The sequence below is a fragment of the Rhynchophorus ferrugineus genome, unplaced genomic scaffold (genome assembly GCF_030347505.1).
Source record: "Rhynchophorus ferrugineus isolate W39M unplaced genomic scaffold, kcgeb_rfMv2 rfM10, whole genome shotgun sequence".
Lineage (NCBI taxonomy): Eukaryota > Metazoa > Arthropoda > Insecta > Coleoptera > Curculionidae > Rhynchophorus > Rhynchophorus ferrugineus.
Genome location: NW_027472589.1, coordinates 25,274,061 through 25,297,072, shown reverse-complemented (window position 1 = coordinate 25,297,072; position 23,012 = coordinate 25,274,061). Strand labels below are relative to the sequence as shown.

General features: G+C 33.8%; 1 protein-coding gene and 1 long non-coding RNA gene across 3 annotated transcripts; one reads left to right on the top strand and one right to left on the bottom strand.

The window, feature by feature from the left end:
- Nucleotides 1–531: 531 nt before the first annotated feature.
- Nucleotides 532–1,226, top strand: LOC143203924 (uncharacterized). 2 transcript variants are annotated; one of them, XR_013007464.1, is made up of 3 exons: nt 532–856; nt 925–1,031; nt 1,107–1,226. It is a non-coding gene; the product is annotated as an uncharacterized LOC143203924 (long non-coding RNA). The 2 variants fall into 2 exon arrangements; XR_013007463.1 differs by having other exon boundaries at nt 925–1,133.
- A 3,829-nt stretch (nt 1,227–5,055) lies between these two features.
- On the bottom strand, nt 5,056–12,788 carry LOC143203910 (juvenile hormone epoxide hydrolase 2). The gene is made up of 7 exons (XM_076416236.1): nt 12,564–12,788; nt 12,317–12,508; nt 7,913–8,057; nt 5,996–6,151; nt 5,683–5,937; nt 5,390–5,624; nt 5,056–5,327 (listed from the first exon to the last, which is right to left on the bottom strand). Exons 1-7 carry the CDS (start codon nt 12,738–12,740, stop codon nt 5,105–5,107), a joined length of 1,383 nt encoding a protein of 460 aa, XP_076272351.1. The 5' UTR covers nt 12,741–12,788; the 3' UTR covers nt 5,056–5,104.
- Nucleotides 12,789–23,012: the final 10,224 nt, after the last annotated feature.

The window sequence follows — 23,012 nt, the reverse complement described above, 5'->3', positions numbered from 1 at the left end:
CTTATATTTTATCTCGAATAGAGTCAATATCAAGATGGTCAAGTTTTCTTGGTTGAATCTAACGTATTGTTCTTTATTTTGTAAGCGATGTTATTCACCGGGCCTTCATAATCTCGTTTCTTTTCGAAATAACCTATTAAAACCGCATTTGTGACCCAGAATATCTATTGTTTTCGACACTTTCGAACAAAGTGATATGATATGTTACGGAGCAACTTAAAATTTATCAAAATAATCAAGGGGTTAAAATAACGTTTGCCGATTTATAACCTGTAGTAATTATAACTAATTTTGAATAATTTAACGTACATCTTACAACCGGACGGCGTCTAGCTGTCAGACGTATGCAAAATTCTTGAAAGCAATTGTGAAAAGAGGTTTTAACTCTTACCTATAAATTATTCTGGCTGTATAATTAATTGTAGTTTTTAGATATACTATAACGTTAAAATAAATTATTTTTGATAACATTTTTGTTCAATTATTTTATTTAGATTAGAATTTTGTTGTATGTCAAAGCCAAACTAAACTAAAACTCAGAGTTAATGCGGTAACATTGTGATGTTTTCACGTCACAAGTTTCCATGACGCATATATAAAAAAACTTTGGATAGATTATATAAAGGACTAGTGCCAAAACACTTCCAAGTTTGAAGACAATGGTCATTGGAAAAGGCTATGAACAACAAACAAGTCAGCTGGGCTATATCTAAAAATATAAGTAATAATACTAAAAATATATATAATAAGTCCTCGACAAGCTTTGGTAAGCTAAACTTATCTACAAGCTTAAGAAAATGTTGCCAGAACAACATACTCAACACAGCCAACTGTTTAGATTTAAACAAGATGCATCGTAGGTGCATCCATTACTTATAAGAATAATTATATACTTATCTTTAGAACCAACTGCTACCCCAACAGGTAAACAAAAGAATCATAGAGACACCAGAAGAGACTCCAATCTCAGGTTAATACCTTCACTGTAACTCTTGGATAATACACAAGCAGATGCAATGAAGTATTGCAAGGTAAGTAGTGCAATGAAGTCTTTTTAATAGGAAAAAACAACAGTGTTAATTAATACTTAAATATTATTACTACAGCGACTAAGTAAGCACTCATGGATTCTCCTAGATGGTTAAGTTAGTTTAAGTTATTGTAAAAACATTGTAATAACAATGTATTAATTTAAACAGATTTATACATAATAAAAATAACAAGGCATTCTGATTTTTATTTTGAATGTGTTTACTTTTAATGATATATTATGTATGTGTTGCCATGCTAACAAATATTATTTTGGTGTGTTTTGAATTTACAAACTAAGGTTATCGACAGATATTTATCTTACGTTATCTTTCTCGGGTAGCATACTTATGTTATGTTGTAGGTTAAGAATACTTGAAAATTCAATTTTTATTCGAGATATTGGCGGTAGAAAGACATTCAACTTTAATAAAATGTAGGTAATTATGTAGTATAATTAATGTACTAACAGAAGTTTGTGAGGAATTCGTTCATTTTTCATTCGACAGACATGTCGAAACCATTTTAAACTGTGTCTTTGGATTTGTTCCTCAACTGTGCTTTGTTGTGGCATTTTAAAGGAATTACTTAATTTCTAACGTTATATCAAAGAGTTTGTCTTAACCGTCGTGTTAGGAAGACCTCAAGCTTACATATACCAGACTGTAAAAATGTCCTAGGATCCATACAGAAGGTCTGGTTGAGAAGGAAGGAAGGATATAAGAGACGGATTTTATTTAACGTTTTAGATTTTAGAATTTCTTATATTTGTTTGGTATAAGGATGATATTACCTATAAGTGGATGTTAAACAAATTAATCAAACAAATGATATCCGAGGTCAAATTGCTTCGTTACGCTTTACTTTATTGACTCTTCGTTTCCATTAATTCGCCGACGTGTTCAACATCTTGGATACATATTTTTGGGTATTTTGTATTTTGCTATTCTAATATATAAAATTTCTCATTGATTCCTCAAGATTACTTGAATTTTCGTGAACAGGTATTGTTCAATGTGCAAGATTAACTTAGTCTTACAGTCACTCATTTATACTTACGAGGGTAAGGTAAAAAACCTGACAATGAAAGACAGCGATTTTCAGTTCAAATATAGTTTCATGTTTCTACATAATCTCCAATGACTTAACACACTTAGTCCAGCATTTATCCAACATTAGTGTTCCTTCTCCGAAGTGTTTAAAGTCAGAAAGACTGTGAAAATGTTCATCTATGTTCTTCCCAATTTCGTTGCCGTATGTGAAACGCTTCTAAGAAACAAATCTCAAAAGAAATAGTTCTCCTAGATCAATCCACGATGTTTTGAGCTTGAGATTGTCGTAGTAGATCAACTTTATGTGGACAAAAAATGTTTCTTCTTTTGCCCAGCAAGCAATTGGTGTGGTAGCTAATTTTCCTGCTTTTATATTTTTCTCATCACATGTAAGCATTTGGAAACATCTGGATTCATTAATTGCTAAGGTATCTGAAAGTTCTTTGACAATTTGAGCTGTGTTTTCGTCCAATAAATATTGAAATTCATTCTCATTGAACTATTTTGGCTCTCTAGGTCGTTCTTTGGTATTGACATCTAAATCACCTTAAATTCTTGAAAGCAAAACTAAAAATTGAGTTGTAAAGGAGCAGCATCACCACAAGTTTGTAAAAGTGCTTGAAGGGTTTTGGTAACAGATTTATTCAAAAGAAAAACTGAATGTCTCAGTAATACTAAATGAAAAACTTGGCGTAGCTTTGTATTGCCGTTCAAGCAGTTTGCATCTTCTTTACTTGAACAAATCAGTTTTAAGTAAAATAATAGTTATTTTTTGTTTAAAGCCCTTTCGTTAAATATAACTAGCGTAGTCGGTATAATTTAGGAGAAAACATAAAGCTTTTCTCTTTTGAATTTATTCAATTACTCGAAGCGTTCCTTGGTGTAGGTATGTACCTCTAAGTTCACAAGAGGGAGATGAAAGATCGTCAAGGACCCATAACCATAAACTATTCCAATTATTCGAAGCATTTATTGGTGTAATTAAGTAGAGGTTGGAGAAGATTATTGCAGCTGAATCTGTAAGTTCACAAAAGATGGATTAAAGATCGTCAAGGGTCCTTAGCCATAAACTATTCCAATTATTCGAAGCATTTATTGGTGTAGTTAAGTAGAGTTTTGGTAAAAGTATTTCAGCTAACTAATTTAAGTTTACAAAAGGTGGATTAGAGATCGTCCAGGACCCCTAACCATAAACTATTCCAATTATTCGGAGCATTTCTTGGTGTAGTTAAGTAGAGTTTTGGCAAAAGTATAGCAGCTGAAGCTGTAAGGTCACAAAATGTGGATTGAAGGTGCTGAATGTTCTTTAGCTATAAATTATTCTAAGCAAGAAACATTCAAGCTTTAAAAGATACCTCTAGTCCGCAGATTCCCGGCATATGCACCATAGTTCAAGGCTTTACATACCAAAGGCGGATTGAAATTACTGTGAATTAACGTAGTCTACTGGAACATTGATAAAAGCTTGCAGTTCAGTGCGAACGGTCACCAAAAGCGAATCTGGCGTCACCAACATTTAGAAGACCATCCCTTTGGATATATACAACCTGGGGCAAAAGTATCGCTACCATTTTGATTGCCTCTAACTTTTCTTAAAGGAAATATAAGTAAGTTTGGTTTTCATAAACAAAATATTTGGTCTTTACATTTTTTTTTTCATTATGATTGAAAAATGATACCGGCTAAATCTTGACCGCGATTCGCTATGCAACTTTCGGCTCTTTTTAAGGAATTTTTCATGATATTCTGCAACATCTGATGCTGAATTTCTTCAATTTCGTGACGAATATTGTCTTTAAGGTGTTGAATCGTTTGAGGCTTATTCGCATAAACTTTTGATTTTAAGAAACGCTATAAGATATAAATCTCTAAAATCTATAAGTCTAAAAAATATAAGAAATAATAGTAAAAAAATAAGAAAATTTGGCTGGCTATACTAAATCGCCACTTGGCGAAATTAGTCTTCGTGGAAAAACGTCATTCAAGAATTGAATTGTGCTGAAACCACATATCCTTTAATCCTTTTCAGGCACAAGAAAGCTTCGAATCATGTCTTGTTACCGTTCAGCAGTAACAGCAACACCTCGGTTATTTTCAAAAAAATAAGGACCATTGATGTTTCCAGCATGAATTCCACACCATACAGTTGTTTTTAGTGGCTGCAATGATATTTCATGAATTAATTGAGGATTCTGTGTTCCCCAAAACCGACTGTTCTGTTTATCGACGTGGCCACTCAGAAGAAAGTGGGCTTCATCGCTCATTATCAGTTTAGACGAAAAACTCTTCAATTTTACCTGGCAATATTTTCAGTAAATATTGTCACTATTTCTGCTCGTTCTTGTGCAAAACAATGCCATTTCGAATATCTTGGCAAAATTGGAAAGGCAAATTGGCGGACGAAGGTACAATTTGACGTTTAAAAACAATTTTTATAACAATTATAAACTGTCCTGACGGTATAACGACTACGTACATCCATGTGGCCACTTCTTTAGGAGGGAGGTTGTTTCGACGCAAATTTATTATGAATGGTTGGGACAGCCCTGTAAAATGTAAGTTACGCTAATTGTAGAATTCTTTCGGTTCTATTGTTAGAGGGTCTAATTTATTAGACCTTTTAACTGAAGTTTTTAATATTTATGACATGGAAAAGAATTATGATCTAATAAAAAACATAACAGACTATGTTAAATATTCATCAATATTAGGTATTAATAATTAATTAATTAGGTATTAATTTCACTTCATAAAATCTTAGGCATTTTTACACAAATATATGTATATAAAATCTTCAATACTTAGTGAAAATCTATAGAGTCCATAGTTTCTGAAAAAATCAATATGAAAAATTTAATCTTTAGAACATCCACATGGATTATCTTTAAAATAATGTTCAACAAATTAAATAAACAGGTTTTTTAATTCAATATCGGGGATTGGTAATCTTGAACAGTAAATGAGACCCTTAACAAAAAATAAACAACTTTATTGATAACAAAACTTTTATTCGACGTTTAATATTAAAGTTCTTGCTTAATTTGAACGGACTTGCGTTCTTCCTCCACAAAATCAAACACATCTTTGGCAAGCACTTCCGGCAACTCAAAAGCAGCGAAATGACCGCCATCCTCGTGGCCGGTTAGTGTCAACAGCTTCTGGTACTTGTCCTTGAGGACAAACCTAGGAAGGAAGGACAGCTCGTATCTGAAACGACTGCATCCGGAGGGTACTAATACCGGAAGACTGAAACATGAACAGAATGGTTAGCTGGGGGGTGCTTTTTTCATCTGGTGGGTGTTTCTCACGAGTCTATTCCAGAATCCCGGCGGGCTTTGTTAAAATTCTCCGAATAGAGACGCATGGACGTGGTGATGGAGCTGGTGACCCAATATATCATTACGTTGTCCAGAAGTTTGTCCAGAGTGAATTTCTTAGTCAAGCCACCGTCGTCCAGGTCTTTCCAAGCGGGATTCGTCCACGTGGTAAACTTTTCTATGATATAGGCTGCTAAACCCACCGGACTGTCTCTAAGAGCCACGCCTATTAACAAAAAATGGCGTTAAAGATCTTGGTGACACCCGGAGTGTTCTGTACCGACCCACAGTATCTGGTTTAGAGGACTGTAAGTGCATGTATCCAGTTTCTAGTATAATGAAGCTGAATTTGGCTGAGAGAGGATAGTTGGTTTCGATCTCTAGTTGACTGGCGTTGATGATGATGGGAGCAAGTGATCCCAGGAACAGTTTGAGATTAGACATGAGACTGTTAACGAAACACATGTTCGAGTGGAACCCGATAACGTGATCCGGGAACAAAACGGAGATGTCCGATCCTATGATGGAGCCCCAGTCGCCTGTAAATAAGATACGGTTGTTGGAGGTCGTTGACAAAGCTGGTGCTCAAGTACTCGCCTCCTTGGACGTAATAACGTTTGAATCCTATTCTTTGCATCAGTTTATTGAAAATCTGGGCCATCTCGGCGCTTCCCAGTCCTTGCTTACTAGCCCCGTCCGAGAAGCCATACCCGGGCAATGATGGTGCGACCACCTCGAAAACAACAGACCTTCCTGCAAAGTACGCGATAAGTTTTTTACAATTTCGTTATAGTTTAGGGCATTTGTCATCATCCTATAACGTCTGTTAACGACGTCGGGGAGATAAATGAATAAAATTGTTAATTATTGTAACCATTTTGTAAAATTCCAATCGTCATTTTCCAAAACACTGCTTTCATTTATGGTGATATTTTGGTCTCTCCGGCATATTGTCGGTAAGTATATGATCATGTTTTGTGACCGTTACTTACCCTCTGACTTATTTGAGATGGAAAAACCTTTATAATTGACCATTCGCTAGAAGAGAAGGGGATTGGCAAATGTAGTATACTTTGGGAGTAGGCGTTTCGTACATGTCATCTTAAATATCATCTTTCACTTCGTTAAACCTACAATTAGCGATAATTCGTGAGGTATATAGAAAGATCCATATGAAAGATCGCCTTGGTCCACTTAAACTGTATTTCGCGTAAATAAATTAAGTAGTGTAAAGTAATAGTTTCATTAATTCGCAGGAATGTTTAGCTGAAATCATTAGTTGTGAGCAACCAGGGCACATAATTAATTAGCAACAAATAAAAGGGCTCCAACGGCAATCCAGTAAGAGAGCTATCGAAGCGGTCGAAGACTAAGAAGAAGAGAACTAGTTAATTAATCATTTAGCCCAACTAGTTTTTCGTTTAACAACCTCATCACTATTTTTGATAAGATGCGTCGTTTCGTTTGTGTTTAACGGCCACTGATACCAGACGAATTTTAATAAAAATGAAGTGAAAGTAATTTCATCCATCATCGAAACCAAGCAAAGGCGCCTAAAAGAGGTCGATATTGGATAATTGGATGACATTATGGGAGGTACTGAAAGTGAGGATGATCAATATTTGGATATGGAAACACTACGGGTATCGCTTAACCATAAATCTTTAAGAACCAGGACAACACGTTTGCAGTCAACGGTTGGCAATGAGAAAACCGCAGGATTTGGGGTACGAGTTAGTGAATTTGGTCGACCTCTTGCCCTATTCTCCTAATTTGGTATTCTTGGAATTCTATTCCTTGAAAATTGAAGAAATTAGTTTATAATAAAGCGTTTCGCGTCCTAAAGGAAGGTCCTAGATAAATATCTTCACAATTTTTCAGATTCTCACTTTGCGGAAGATATAATACTGGAGAAATGCTGGAGAAATGCTGGACCAAGAGTATTGAAGTCACTAAAGATTATACAAAATAATAAAATCGTTTTTTATTTGTTAACTGTAAATAGTTCTTCGTTGCCAGGCCGAGAAATACCTTAAAATCCCATTTCTATAATAGCGAACGCCCAGCGGAAGGCACTCGTAAAATTCATGATAGTAAGAAAATTGTTGTTAAATAGAATGCCAATCAAAAAGAAAAAGACTGGATCTTCAGTAAAGATGGGATATTAAAAAAACAGCCCTCCGTTAAGAAGTTGGCTCAAAAATACACTCATTGGTTTTTAATCATCATGATAATTCACAATCCATAATGGAACTTTATAACATTTTAAACTATCTAAAAACTCAAGCGAGCGATAAACTCACTTCATTATATTTACTTAGTTAAATGTTTTTTTATCAAAATTAATATCGAATTATTACAAATATGTCTGGTTTTAATGAGTATTTAGTTTAAGTATTATTATTTAGTTAAGTACACTCTAAGCTATAACCTTCAAGTTACCATTGATGTTATAAGATGGCAGCTGTCCTAAATATATAAACTTTAAAACTTTTTCCAGTAATAATTACATACCCTTCTGAGGCGTCGTCAAAATGGGGAGAATTTCATAGAACTCCCTCACGGATCCCGGCCAACCATGCAGAAGCAGAAGGGGTACCACCTGGACGCCCGAAGGTACTTTCTGTGGTTTTACGTGAAGGAAATGTATATTGAGTCCCTGAAATATATGTTTCGTTACCTTTCACTCCAATATCTACAGTACAGGGTTTTTATAAGATATTTGTAAATTATTTATTAGATGGTAAAAAACATTTATTTCAATGTTATTGTTATCACCCAAATACTACAGGACTGAATACCTACATCGAGACTTTCAGATACCCATAATCAGTCAAGAAATCAAGAGAATTGCAAGGGGGCATGAGAGAAAACTCCATTCTCATAAGAATATTGAAGTATTGCAACTTTTGGATACCACTATAGTAGGACACAGACTCAAAAGAATCCAACCATCTGATCTTGTGTAGTGTTGTGTAGTAAAGTGCAGTTAATAAAAAATACAGCAGTGACATGTATAAACATTATTTCATCAAAGACTGAGATAGGACCGATGGATCCTCCTAGTTATATATCTGGATTTAAGTTATCATAAAAACAAATTGTAGGTTAGTCGGAAACGGTTAGTAACAATGTAATAATTAAATTAAAAAAATACCAAAAAAATCAGCTTCTCGAAAGGTTAAATACACATCAGCACTCAAAATATTGACTCATAAATACAAATACAGTTCCAAGTTTAATTGATTTCTTCATAGTACAAAATGTGACTGAAAATTATATAAACATAGGCTTGGTACATGAATTCCGATCTTTCTCCCACATTTCTATCACCGAGATTAACTAATAGGAAAACTGATCGAAGTTTTAAACTACAGTTTAACTTAACTATTTAATCATGCTACTTTTAAAAAGAACATCGTCGAGACTATCAAGCAGAGAAATTTGTTAGAAATATTCAGCAAGCTCCATTACCCAAAGTTACGACAAAAAGTAATTTACAAAGAACTAGAAGATATGCCAAATACCTCGAAATAAAATTCCGACCTAATGAGAGATAATCTTACGATGAAAGATGAACATATTAGACTTACTAATTCAAAAGATTTGGCGATGGAAATAAATTAAATCATTAATTTTGAGAAGGCTCCTAGATTTCACTTGATTCCAATATAAATTTTAAAGCAGTTTCCAGGTAAAATCGTAAAACTGAATCGTAAATCGTGAAAATGATAGTGATACCTAAACCCGCTAAATGACATCTCATCTTACAGACCAATCTTCTTAATGCAGGTAGTTTCCAAAAAGTTCTACTTAAGAGACTGAATAGAAGATAGTAACATAATTCCAGCACATCATTTTGGTTTTAAAGAAAAAGCCTCAACTATAGACTAAGTTTATATAATTAAGAACATAATTGAAAGGTCATATGAAAATAGAAATCTTTGTTCTGAGGATTAAATTCAAATTAAGCAAGACGTTACCCAGATAACTAATAGAATATTTAAATTCTTGTACTTCAGATACTTTTGTTGGCGATACTGCCGCAATGGTTGTTACAGGTCAATTGAAAAGCCCCGGCCTACCATAGTAAAACATATTTTTTGGCAAAATTAGTTTTTTTTATTCAACATAATTCCCTTCAAGGGTGATACATTGATTATAGCGACCGTCCAACTTTCGATACCATTTTTATAGTACGATTTGTCGAAAACGAACACGCGAAATTCCTTTTTATCCATTTTTTCACAATAATAAAAGTAACTTCACTCAAAATGTAAAATTCACAAACTAATGGTCCGACAGCTGTCAAATTTATACATTATGGTTGACAATGCTTCCTTGCACATATCCAAAAAGTTTTTGATGGAATATTGTTCTCGACCAGCAATATATCTGCTATTAATTATTATTATAAATATAATGACCAACAAAACCTAATCGAATGCTATTTTAACTTTTACCTTTTTCCATCAATTTTTATTGTCTTTATACTTTTTTGTTACTGTCTTGCCAAGAGTGCCACAATGAACCAATTTAAATATTCAAGTTTCATCAATATACACAAATTCAAATAGTTTATCTTCCTTGGTCTTATTTTATTCCTTTAGAAATTGAATTATTTTTAAGGTAATGTCTGGAAGTTCCATTAAACTTCTCCCAGGGTTATTTTTATACCATTTAAACCCTGTGCTCTGTAAGAGGGTATGAAAGGATGTCTTACATCCCTCAAAAAGCTGCATGTCCCTAATTCTTTTATGTATACTTTTCAGAGAGACAATTAGATAATTTTCTCTAAAAATAATAATAATTCCCGTCAAGGGTGATACACTGATTATAGAGATCCTCCAACTTTTCGATATCATTTTTATAGTACGATTTGTCACGCGAAAAACGAACATGCGAAATTCCTTTTTGTCCATTTTTTCACAATAATAAAAGTAACTTTACTCAAAATGTAAAATTCACAAACTAATGATCCGCCAGCTGTCAAATTTATACACGCATCTTTTGAGGGTTAGGGCTAACTAAAAATCATATGGATTTAATTCTAGTAGCGCCATCTATATGTCAGGCCGGGGTCTTTTCAAATTGGCCTGTTAGGTAAAGATCATGAGGAAGAAGGAATGATATTAAAAACGTTACAAAAAACAAAACAAAAAAAATTAAAAATGGAGAATCAGCTTGAATAAGACTAAATTTGTAGGCACCAATTTGTCATGCAAGAAAAATAAACAGATCCCTATCAGAATAAATAATATCCAAGTGCCACATGATACCTAAATACAGTTAAATATTTAGAGATGACACTGGATGTGAAGCTCAGCACGCGTAAATAAGAAGAAAGAAGTTCATATTAAATTTAGAAGAACGTATTCGTTATTTGGATGACACTTTTTCCCGTCAACATACAATAAAGTTGTATGAATAAGGCGTATAAAAAAATTCTTATTCCCAGATATGGAGAGAAGAACGGAACAAAACAAACCCTGGTACTTAAAAAGCGGTCTCGTAGAGTATTGAAATGTACCACACTAAAACTTGCCCAGAGTAATTAACAGTTTTTTTTCTTCACCATGTCAATGTTGGAGTAATTCACTTTATCGACGCCTCGGATTCGACAAGACTACTCAAGGGGACACGTCTGTTGAGCTGGTATAGTATGTGATGTTTATGCAAAAGTAGAACCGAATGCTATTTTACACGATTATATTAGTGTAAAAAATTTGATGGATTTTAAGGCAAAAATCTTTAGTTTTTTTAGTAATTTTGAACAGCATACTATTATTCATTGGTCAAGTATTGTGCAGATTATAATTCTTTAGTAACATCAATGAGATATTATTTACTAGAATTAAGTCCATATGTTTTTAGTTAGCCCTAACCCTCAAAAGATTCGTGTATAAATTTGACAACTGTCGGATCATTAGTTTGTGAGTTATAGCATTTTGAACGAAGCAACTTTTGTTATTGTGAAAAAATTGGATAAGAGGAATTTTGCGTGTTGATAAAATATTGCTTTTCGAAGGGAAAGTACAGTTGAATCAAAAACTTGGCTTGATGACGAGTTTCCCGACACTGTCCCAGGAAAATCAACCATCAAGGATTAGTATGCTAAGTTTAGACGTGGTGAGATTAACCCGCTCCAAAGCGTGGGAAAACGCAACAGTCGGCTGGCAAGATTATGGCGTCTATATTTTGGGATGCGCATGAAATAATTTTCATTGACTACCTTAAGAAAGGAAAGACCACCAACAGCGACTATTACATAGCATTATTGGACTGTTTGAAGGACGAAATCGCCCAAAAATGGGCGCATTTGGAGGAGGTGCTGCTTCATCAAGACAATGCACCGTGTCACAAGTCAGTGAAAACGATACCAGAAATCCATGAATTGGTCTTCGAATTGCTTCCTCATCCACCGTATTGTCCAGATTTGACGCCCAGCTACTATTTTCTGTCTCAAAAGAATGCTCACTGGGAAGAAATTTTCGTCGAATGAAGAGGTGATCGACGAAACTGAGGCCTATTTTGAAGCAAAGGACAAATGGTACTACAAAAATGATATGGTATATAAATGGTGTTTTACTATGGTAAGCCGGGGACTTTTCAATTGACCTGTTAGTGTGATATTATTATAAATCAATATTTTTGTGATTTTTTATTCATCTAGCCTGGCGGATATATTGATACAAGAATGGGACATTTGTCCGTCCGAAACTATTCAGATATTCTACGAATCTATTTCGCGAAGTATTACAGCTGTTTTAAAAGAAAATGGTGGCTCAAAACATTACTAATTAAAAAATATTGTTTATTTTTCACGTTTCAAATTTTCAATTCAATATGTATATTAATAAAATAAGGTATTATTTTGATACAAAATTACACAAGCACCCTTTATTTACAATTACTTACCTGAATTTGAGTTTTGAACTGCGGATACTGGTTGAGGAACGTTTGACGTTTCTTCCAGTCATACTTGGTTCTCCAGTACGTCACGATGCTGGAGAGGAGGTTTGCGTTGATGCCGTAGTGCTGTTTGGCGTCTTCCAGCGGTGTTTGGAACGGTAACGTGTTGGCTAAGCGATCTTTCAAGCGGTTGATCACCTAAATTGATTATTCCCGAAATAGAACTATACCGAGTGGTCTCGCCAGGACTTACCTCATCGGGGATATCGATTTTAAAAGGCCTTATGGTGGTGTCATCGGGCTTGGGCTGACCGGGACCCCAATACGTTTCCGGTATCGTTGGTACCGGTGGTAGTTTTGTTAAAATGAAGTAGACATAGCCCACTCCGACAAGTATTAACGGGAATATCAACTTACACGCTAGACCCATTGATGCGGACGTTCAACAAGCGCGGATGCTATAATAATAAATGTGTGTTGTTAAAACAGCGACAACAACAATTTTATCCCGCGCATCCTCACAACGTTCTAAGCCAGGCACGTAATTGATATTTTTAACTGAGTTAATTCATTTAACCTTAAATTAATAAGGCATTAATCAATATAGAATTTGCGTATTATTATATTATACACTTGTTCGATGTTACTTAGCAATTTTAAATGTAAATAAATTTTATTATAAAATTTATTATTTTTTTATTTTATACTCCAAAATCAAAATCAAAATATGAAACGAACACAATATATATATATATATATATATATATATATATATATATATATATATATATATATATATATATATATATATATATATATATATATATATATATATATGTATATATATATATGTATATATATATATATATATATATATATATATATATATATATTATGTCTATTCAGAGTTTTTTTAGTAATGCATCATGGATGACGTCAAAACATTGCAATGTTGCCGCATCAACCCTGAGTTTTAGATCAGTTTGGCTTTGACATACAAGAAAATTCTAACTAAATAAAATAATTGAATAAGAATGGTCATCAAATATAATTTATTATATATAACATTATAGTACATCTAATACATATATTATCAAAGGACTTAAAACTACAATTAAGAACTCAGGTATAATAGTTTGTAGGTTAGATTTGTTTTGTTTACATTTAACTCTTTTCCACATCATCCATGAGGTAGAGTTTCTAGGCGCGTATTTTTATGTAGTGCTATCCCCCTGCTAGGCCGAATCCACCTAATTAACAATTGTATATCTAAGAAATATATTTTACTTTCATTCGAGAGCATATTTACCTTTTTACGTCTAGTTCTTGTTTACGATGGTGTGTTTACTTGTCAAGTCATCTTGGTATCACTGTATATTTTATTTCTTCTTCTGCTATCTGTATACACAATTCTTCATAAAATTAATGACTTTCTAATACATTTACCATATCTACAAATCAGTGAGCATTCATTCTCTCCTCATACGTTGTAACCTAATGCTCATGTTTAATTTTGAACAACTACAAACATATCTGTGCACACAAATCTTCATGCCATACAATACCATTTTATACAGTTATATTTAATTAATTAAGTGCATACCTTTAGTTGTTTCCACTCTCACTGCGTTATTCACTGTGTCTCAGGAATTTCCAGCTTTGCACAGCATTTTAACATATCCTGAAAGTTTCCTTCAGTCACTGTTATAATAACTGGTGCATGATCAGATCGAAGCATTTAGCTTTGCACGTTTTGGTGTCAATATTTTTTGTCACAACACAAAAGTCTATGGTATCGGGAATTTTATTTCTATCCGACGGCCAATATGTTGGCTCACCAGTAGAGTTATGTGAATTCATTGCTTTTACCAATTCTCTGGCTTTTGCTGTTATTAATCTAGAACCCCACATTACATGTTTTGATGAATCTATTACCCAGCATGTTAAAGAAACCGTGGTATTGTTCTGCCTTGTTGTTGTGTTTAGATGGACAATTATACAACTTGCGACAGTATGTTTTGGTATGCCTATATGCTTGGCATCTGGCGCATTGTGGGATGATTCTTCTTGTGTTTGATGGCTCACATTTAATGACATTGTGGTCCAAATACTTAATCTCGTAAACATGTTTACTATTTTCTTTTGGCGTCAAATCAATATAAAACATTAGCAGTGGCTCCTTTGTTGCACAACGTTTTATATTATGTATATTTACAACTTCGTAACCTTGTTCAACTAGGGCTGTTTTAATTGTGTTTGTATCCGTTGCGTGATGTAGTCCTTTTATGACGAATTTAATAGTTTTTTTCGGATTTTGGTCGAAAAGTATGATATTGCGTGTTTCTATTGTCCAATTCTCTTGTTAAAACTTTGAAATGTTTAAGGTCAAACATTTTAATCTTCACTGTTTCACATTCGATTGTTTTATTGTGTAATTATTACATACTGTCTTGAGCAAGTCATGCAGATGTTTAACAACACCTACCTTATATATTGTTATTGGGGGTGGTCTGGGAATTGCTTTTGGTTGGTTTTCTTTGTTGTTCTGGTTTTCTTCTGTCTCTTCCGTCAGGGCACTGAAACTGTTGTATGTTGGGAGGGGTTTTTGAAGCCAATAGTCGCTGATTTTCGTCTGTTTTCGGACGACTTGTTCTTCGAGACGTCTCAACTGTTTTTTGTTTGTAACGATGTTCCATTCGTACATTTGAGGGATTTCAGTTATTGACAGTTGATTGTTATTTCGAATAGCATGTAATTCACTTGATAAATCGATAGAAAGGTGTTGTGGATTAGCCTTTATGTATTCAAATTAACTGTACAGATCACATAGTTATTAAATGTTTTATTAATAATTTTACTCGCTCGATTTACCATTTACCGAAAGTAAGAAAGAATATTCCTAGAATGTAGAGCCTTGCTTATAAAAAATAAAACTTCAATTTTACTTTCAATAGTTCACGTTTTAAATCACGTTCTCGCCCTGCAATACTTGAGACTAGGTTTTCACTGTTTTCACTCAGATGTTTTTGTTTACAACAGATAGTTCTGAAAGGTTCGTCTGCACTCCGCGGTGGTTTGAACAGAACTGGTAATGACTAATAATAATATATTAATAAATAATAAATAAGTAATGTAATATATTGTAATGTAATAGTTTGTAAAATAGTTAGGTTTCTTCAGATAAATATGTCAGGTAGTGCATCGAGGGAAATCGAGTTTAAATCTCAATGTGGCCAGAATATGACATGCCATGAGAATGTGACAAACTGTGTATGGTGCTCCAAAATGGGAATATTATGGGGAAACCTCTCCTCAGAATATCTGAGTGTGTAGCTCTGCTGTGTTCCAGTATAAGCCGGTTTAGGATGACCTGGTAGGATGTGGATTTGGACAGGAAAATGGAGGAGAAAACACATGTCTTATAGGCCACAATTAGGTAGGTTTCAGATCAACTGAGTCAAATCATTAAGCCTAATTTCACTGAAGGAAAATAGGTCTTATTAGATCTGCTTTTCTCTTCTTTGATATTTCGGCAGATTATTCGTCGTTCGTATCAACCAATCGTACGGCTGTAGCAAGTACAGTACTTTCCCAAATAACTACCTTTTCAGGATTAATAGTATGCAATCTTTTCCTTCACTTCTGGAATGCCTATAAAATGGACGATTAATTGATATTACTTAAATATATAATTCTCTATTACCTAGTCAAAATTCAATGATGAGAGAGATATTATTAGAGATTATTATTATTTTTTGGCCATAACTCTTCTTTCCTTATCGTAGTCTACCTAAAATTCATTCGTAAGATAATAATCACATCGATACTTTTATGGAAATTACTACCTTGACAATTACTCCTTATACAGTTGTATATTAAGCCGGACCACGATGATTTTTAATGTATACTATGTTAATGACGTATTTGATAGCCGAGTGTTATTGTAATCACCGTTGTAATACCTTGTATAATATCAAGATAATAACCAATATAATGTTTTGTTGAATATTTGTATTTTATGTACCAAGAAATAAAAGTATTTCTTACAAGCCCAACCGCGCATTCGTACGCTGAAATAATAATACAATTGATCTATTAACGTCTAAAGCCGGCTCTGCGTGTTATTTTCCAATTACTTATCGCAGTCCAGATTTCAAGGATGTCTTCTAAAACCGTCTTCGATACAAACGCAGCCTTTGAACGGCATGTTTGTTTTGTCGTAAGTGGAGTAGAATAGGAAGGGTCCGGGTTTACTGATAACGAACAGGATTGATACCGGAAACTAGCGTTGAGAATAATCGATATATATTGATTATTATTAGTATAATTCAAAAAATCGTTTTAAATAATCAATATACGTTATAAAATATGAAGAGGGTTTAAAACAATAACATTTTTAATTTACTTTAAAGTATGTAAGAAAATATAGAACGACATTATGGGCGAATTACGTAGAAGGTACCTGATGACTCATTCGCTAATACTGAGATGCGCACTTTTTCAGTACAACGGCCGGTGCCTTGACTGGAAATTATTTATTTTCTTTTAGAGTCTCTCGAAGAGTATCACAAAATACAGAGGATTTAGAAGGATATTTCCCGTGTATTACCTATTAACAAGTTTAGTGTTCATTTGCTACCAGGGGGCGCGACCGACAATATTAGTAGCGGGAAATTTAAAATATTTTATTAATAATAATATCAGTTAACATTTTTATTAAATGTAATAAAAGTTTAAAAATACATTTTATTTGAATATATGTAAAATGCACATTGCAAACATTATTTCCAAGGAGAATTCTTAGAATTTTCTATGTTTAATGACAACATATTACACTAACAATACATTAAGGTGTAATATAACAAATTTAACACAAAACTTATACTTTTAAATATACAGTTTAATAAACTATTGAATATGGAACATTTTATATTATCTTAAATATAACTCGGCCAAATATAGAGTACAGTACAAAATATATGCTGAAGACTATTTATTTTGAAATGTGTTTTTAAATCTTTTTTTTTGCTAAATACTTATTGTAAGTATATAATTGTAGATCATCCATAAAACCTGTGATTAATTTAGATGTTGCAATAAAAAATGATTCATTTTTGCCTTTCGCTATTCTGTTCAGATTTCTCGTCTACCAAAACAAACAACACCTAACTATTCTGGACAGATAATCATAACATCGCGTCTCGTTGAGAATGCTTAGTACAGGTGATTATGTCGAAAAATACAGGCAATCTGGGATTTAAATGGAACAGTCAAGATATCATTTACTAACAAAGTAACAAAGTAAAAAAGTGTCTGGCTTCATCAAATTAAATCTATCATTATCATTAAATTAATTATCAGTAAACATTATGAAAGACTTAAATTTAAATAACAACTGGAACCCTGTTCATCCCCATCCCTGTTAAGCAATGCTCTTCCACATTTCGGTTTGTAGTCAGCCTGTGTAAAATGTACACTACAACCCCTTTTGCTCTTATTTAAGACCTTACAAGAGATTCCCATCAGTTTTTCATGATTTATTGTTAAAAACTATTTCTGACATAGAGCAGGATCCCTAGGAAAGTTGTGCATTCTATTTGAAACGATATTACAACCTGAGACACAACACCTGAGATGTCTTCAGATTTAAACAAATCATTTTAACTAAAAAAGAACCATAAAAACACAGTTAACAAAATTAGAATATTTAACACGAAAGTTTATAAGTTAAAGCTAAAGAGACGCTTTCCACAAAAACTTTGTTGAAAAAAATTAATCCGAAATTATTTGTATATAAATAAAATTATTTCTACGGGAAGTATATAATTACCAAAAAAGTCCAAAATATAGACTTACTTCTTGATTCTCTCCACCAAGTATAAACACACGTACCCTACGATTTCTTATCTTCTAGACCTATCTTCTGAAGGCTGAATATGTCAAATTTAGCTTTGCTACCAAATTTAAACTTTAAGCCACCTAGACAAAAATGAACAAACTAAAACATTGTTTCGCATGCGGCCATATAAGATACCCTTCTAAATTCTCAATATTTTGTGAAGATTATCTTGTTGAGGTAGTTCATAGACGAATGTTATTGTATTCACCGTTGTAATACCTTGTTTATTGTCAAGATAGTGACCATTATAATGTTTTTTCGAATATTTGTATTTTATTTACCAAGAAATAAAAGTATTTCTTATAAATACTATCCTATTTATTAAGAATATATTTATTTTAATAACAAGGGACGACTTGTTGAGTGGTGATACAAAAAATAACACTGAGGGTTTAAATCTATTAACTGCTTTTGTTTAGCTGCTTTAGTCTCACTCATCACCATCATTCTGTAACATAACCACACTACCTCGTTCTTGAATACACAAGTTTCTTGGTATGGCCCGTTAATAGTTTCATGATACACCTCTCTGCTAAAGAAACTACTGTCGGGATTCACGTGGTCATTGTCTGGACAGCTTATAGTTATAAAATTATCTATAACTATCGTCTATACCTTCGTGTGTCAGTTTGCCTTTAGTAATCCTCGAAATGGCACATTTTCTACCCAAATTTCCATGGTATAGAATAGTGTAGAATAGTTTTCCAAGTTTTGGTGACTTTAAATTCAAATACGGATGAAAATCTGAACTACTGCAGTCCGCCTTTAGTGATCATGTATCTTGAACTGCAAGCTTCCGTCCAAATTCCAGTAGACTATGTTAGTTCACATAAACTGCAGTCCGCCTTTCGTGGTCTTACGTCCTCAATTGTGATTGCTTGTGCCGAGATTTTTTCCGACACAAGCCGGATTGGATGGGGACAAGGGTTGTTTTTCAAAGCTTGAGTGTTTCCCAATTGGAACAATTTATGGCTAGCGGCCGTTGAGCACTTTCAATCCACCTCTTGTGAACTTAGAGCTTCGGCTGCGATGCTTTCGCTCGAAATCCTAGGAATGCTTCGGGAAACTGCGGAATGATTGCACCAGTTGTGAAATATGAAGGGGTTTAGAACAATAATAAAAATAATAAAACCTATAATTCATTTTAAAATACTATTTATGGAAAGAATAGCCGATTTGTTAAAGGAGATACAAAACGACAATGAGGATCTAAATTTCATCGAAATATCAAAACCATTGTGAAGGTTAGGTTGCGTAACAATATTTGTATCAAAAAAAGTAAACCTGATAAGTGAAGAAGGTAAAATAAGCATCAGCGGCTATTATTACAACATAAAAACAGCATTTTGTAGGTAAACGTTTTGTAGGAAGGTCACGGAATTTGTTAAACTATCCCGTTTTTTTTAATCAAAATATCATTTTATTAATAATATATAATATAACTTTATCTGTATCAAAACCATTAGATAATAATAGACTAATAATAAGCATTATTAATAATAAGTTTTAAAGCTATATACATAGATTTTCCTAAGATTAAAATAATTTCGAAATACAAGCAAGATTAAGACAAAGTAGAAGTTTAAGCCCAATCCTGTTTATAATATTCATGGATAGAATAATAAATAAATATCCAGTATAGCCGGCTTGGTGGCGCAGCGGTAAAGGCGATGGGACGGTCCTCCTACAGTTGCGATAGCCGCGGGTTCGAATCCTGCTGGGGCATGGTCGTAAATGTATGTTTGTGATTGTTTAATATTTGTGATTGTCCTACACAAGAGTGTACAATCCGACAAGGAAAATGATCCCAGTTACGTCAGTAACCAGGCAGGGTAAGACCGGATGTCTTCTGGGATGATTTCTAAAGTTGGTTACTCGCCAGTGTCGGTAGGCTTAGTGCTGAGGACCGTGGTTCGGAGCCCACGTTAAACTTTAGGCCACGTCCAGATAAACCCATAGTTGGTAAAAGGAGACTTTAAAATATATTTAAAAAAATATATCCAATAGTCGGAATAGTACCATATGTAGGATATAGAAATAAGGAAAAAAATACAAATATCGGTAAGAAATTATTGTTTATGTACCAATAACAACTTATAAATCAACAACTGATGATAACTACAACTGAACCACCTGCAAAAAGTCTGAAGCAGATACAATATATTACTAAGATAATATGGAATGATAATTTATAAATGTAAAACGAAAACTTTGAAATGAAAACTTTCAGTTGCTAGACGTGGATATTGTCAGAGGGACAAAAATAAGATGCGAACATAAGAAGTTAAATGCATCAGAAATGTTTAGGTTGTAACAAAGATGAACAGGATGAGATATAAAGAAATAAGAAAAGAAGAATGGCGAATCAGTGGAGGAATACATATAAATCAAGCATACTGGAAAGTCATTGCCGGTTTTTCGTAAAAAAACTATATGATTTTCAAGAATATGGAAAAATTTATCTATTTAATATAACAGATCAATTGAAAAGTCCCCGGCCTACCATAGTGAAACATATTTTTTGGCAAAATTAGTTTTTTTATTCAACATAATTCCCTTCAAAGGTGATATACTGATTATATCGACCCTCCAACTTTTCTATACCATTTTTGTAGTACTATGTCCATTGTCACATATCGACGCAAATACTCGGGTTTATTACGCTTGATCATCTTCAAACACTGCTCCGAATCATCAACTCGTCGTTGTTTTTAGTCAAAAGTGACCTCGCGTGGCACCTACTTTGTACATAGCTTTCTCATACCCAAATATTCATGAATAATATGATGTACAAGTTCAGTTGATATCTTTAGAGTGTCTGCTATTTCATTCAATTTCAATTTATGGTAATTTAAAATCATTTTATGGTTTTCGTCGGTAACATACTCTTTTGGGCGTCCACTGCGTTCACCGTCTTCGGTACTCATTTCACCACGTCTAAACTTAGCATATCAATCCTTGATGGTTAATATTTCTGGGGCAGTGTCCGGAAACTCGGCGTCAAACCAAGTTTTTGCTTCAAATGTATTTTTTCTTAATGGTTAATATTCCTGGGGCAGTGTCCGGAAACTCGGCGTCAGACCAACAATGTCCTAGAACTCGGCACCAAGCGAAGTTTTTGCTTCAACTGTATTTTTTTCCCTTCAAAAAGCAATATTTTATTAGCACGCGAAATTCCTTTTTATCCATTTTTTCCACAATAACTAAAGTTGCTTCACTCAAAACGTATATAATTCACAAACTAATGATCCGACAGCTGTCAAATTTATACACGCATCTTTTGAGTAACTAAAAAACGTATGGATTTAATTTTAGTAGCGCCATCTATGTGTTAGGCCGGGGCCTTTTCAATTGACCTGTTATTTTTAATGGATTTATTCAAGTATTGAATGTACTTATTTATTCAAGTATTTATGTAAGTACTGGCCATTTGATTCTATACATCTTGCCCACCATTCAGACAATTTATGGATGCCATCTCTAAAAAAAAAAGTTTGTTCTTTGAGCAAAACCATTCATCGTGCGATTTTCTAACTTCTTAGAAGTTGTTTAAATGCTGCTCGGCAAGCGCGTGTGCCATGGATGCGAAAAGTTGATAGTCAAGCGGGGCAAGGTTTGGAGGGTACAGCGGGTGCGATAATATGCCCCCTCCAAGTGCTTTCAACGCTTCCTTGACCGGTTTTGATTTATGAGTCGGTGCGTTATAGTGCTGTAAAATCATTTTACCGTATCTTTGGGGCCAATCTGGAGGTTTTTGGTTCAAATTGATCATTTGTTGTCCTCAGCGATCACTATTAACTATTTCACCAGGTTTTAACTTTCAATATCGTGATACACCACATCACTCTGATCCTTTGCGATCAAAATAATTTGACCTTGGAGTCGATCGGCCGTCTTCGCCAGCTGATAACTGATTAACAGTTCATAATTTTTTGCGCTTAAGGTATTTAAAATAAATTCACTTTTCATCACGCGTCACTATTCGATGCAGAAATGACTTCCGATCATACCTTTAAAGCATCATTTCACAGACTATTCTTCCCATCCTTTGGATTTTTCCCATTGCTACTAATTGGTCGCTAATCGTTTCTTGAGTTACATTTAACGCTTTTGCTATTTGTTTGTGAGTTTGGGTTAGCACTTCATCCAATAAATTTTGCACTTTCGCATGTTCACATATTTTCTGTCTGCCAGAACGGTTTTTTAAATTATAAAATCACTTGAAATCACCATTTTTGAATCCTTCAGCATGTTCACTGTAAGTTTCTACCAACAAATGATGGCTGTCAGCTGCGTCTTTCTTTAATTAAATAAGAAATGTAATGCGTGCCTCAAATGCTCGTTTTTTGAGCTGCGAAGCTTGACATTTTCAAAGATATATAAATCTATGGCGGTTTACTTTCGCAAAGTATAACATGTATAGCAGTGGAATAAAATTATTTATTTGTCAAATCATAACATAGCACAATTAAGCCCAGCGACATGTGTTAAAAAGCCGGTAATAACATTCCGGTACGCTTGGGAGAAAAAATATAAGATAGTGTAAGGAGGACACAAGACAGGTAAAGAGAATAAGGAGGCAAGGGCGGAGAGGAGAAAAATTAGTGGGCTTCCTAAATGAAGTTGGGATGAATGTATCAAAGAAATACTTCAGAAGAGAGGAAAAATCTTGCCAAGCAAGAAAACTGACTGCAAACCGAAAAAATTGGAAGGAATGTATGAATGGTAAAAAAGAGAATAAGCAACAAATATAACACATCTACAACAATAACATTGGTAACACATTTTCGTCGGTATAAAAAG

What these genes read in the sequence shown, in the direction of transcription:
- LOC143203910 (XM_076416236.1), bottom strand. Translation starts at nt 12,740, where the DNA reads ATGGGTCTAGCGTGTAAGTTGATATTCCCGTTAATACTTGTCGGAGTG. An exon ending in TTTGACGACGCCTCAGAAGG is followed by an intron (nt 6,152 to 7,912) that starts GTATGTAATTAT and finishes CGTACTTTGCAG; the next exon opens with GAAGGTCTGTTGTTTTCGAG. An exon ending in ACGTTATTACGTCCAAGGAG is followed by an intron (nt 5,938 to 5,995) that starts GCGAGTACTTGA and finishes TCTTATTTACAG; the next exon opens with GCGACTGGGGCTCCATCATA.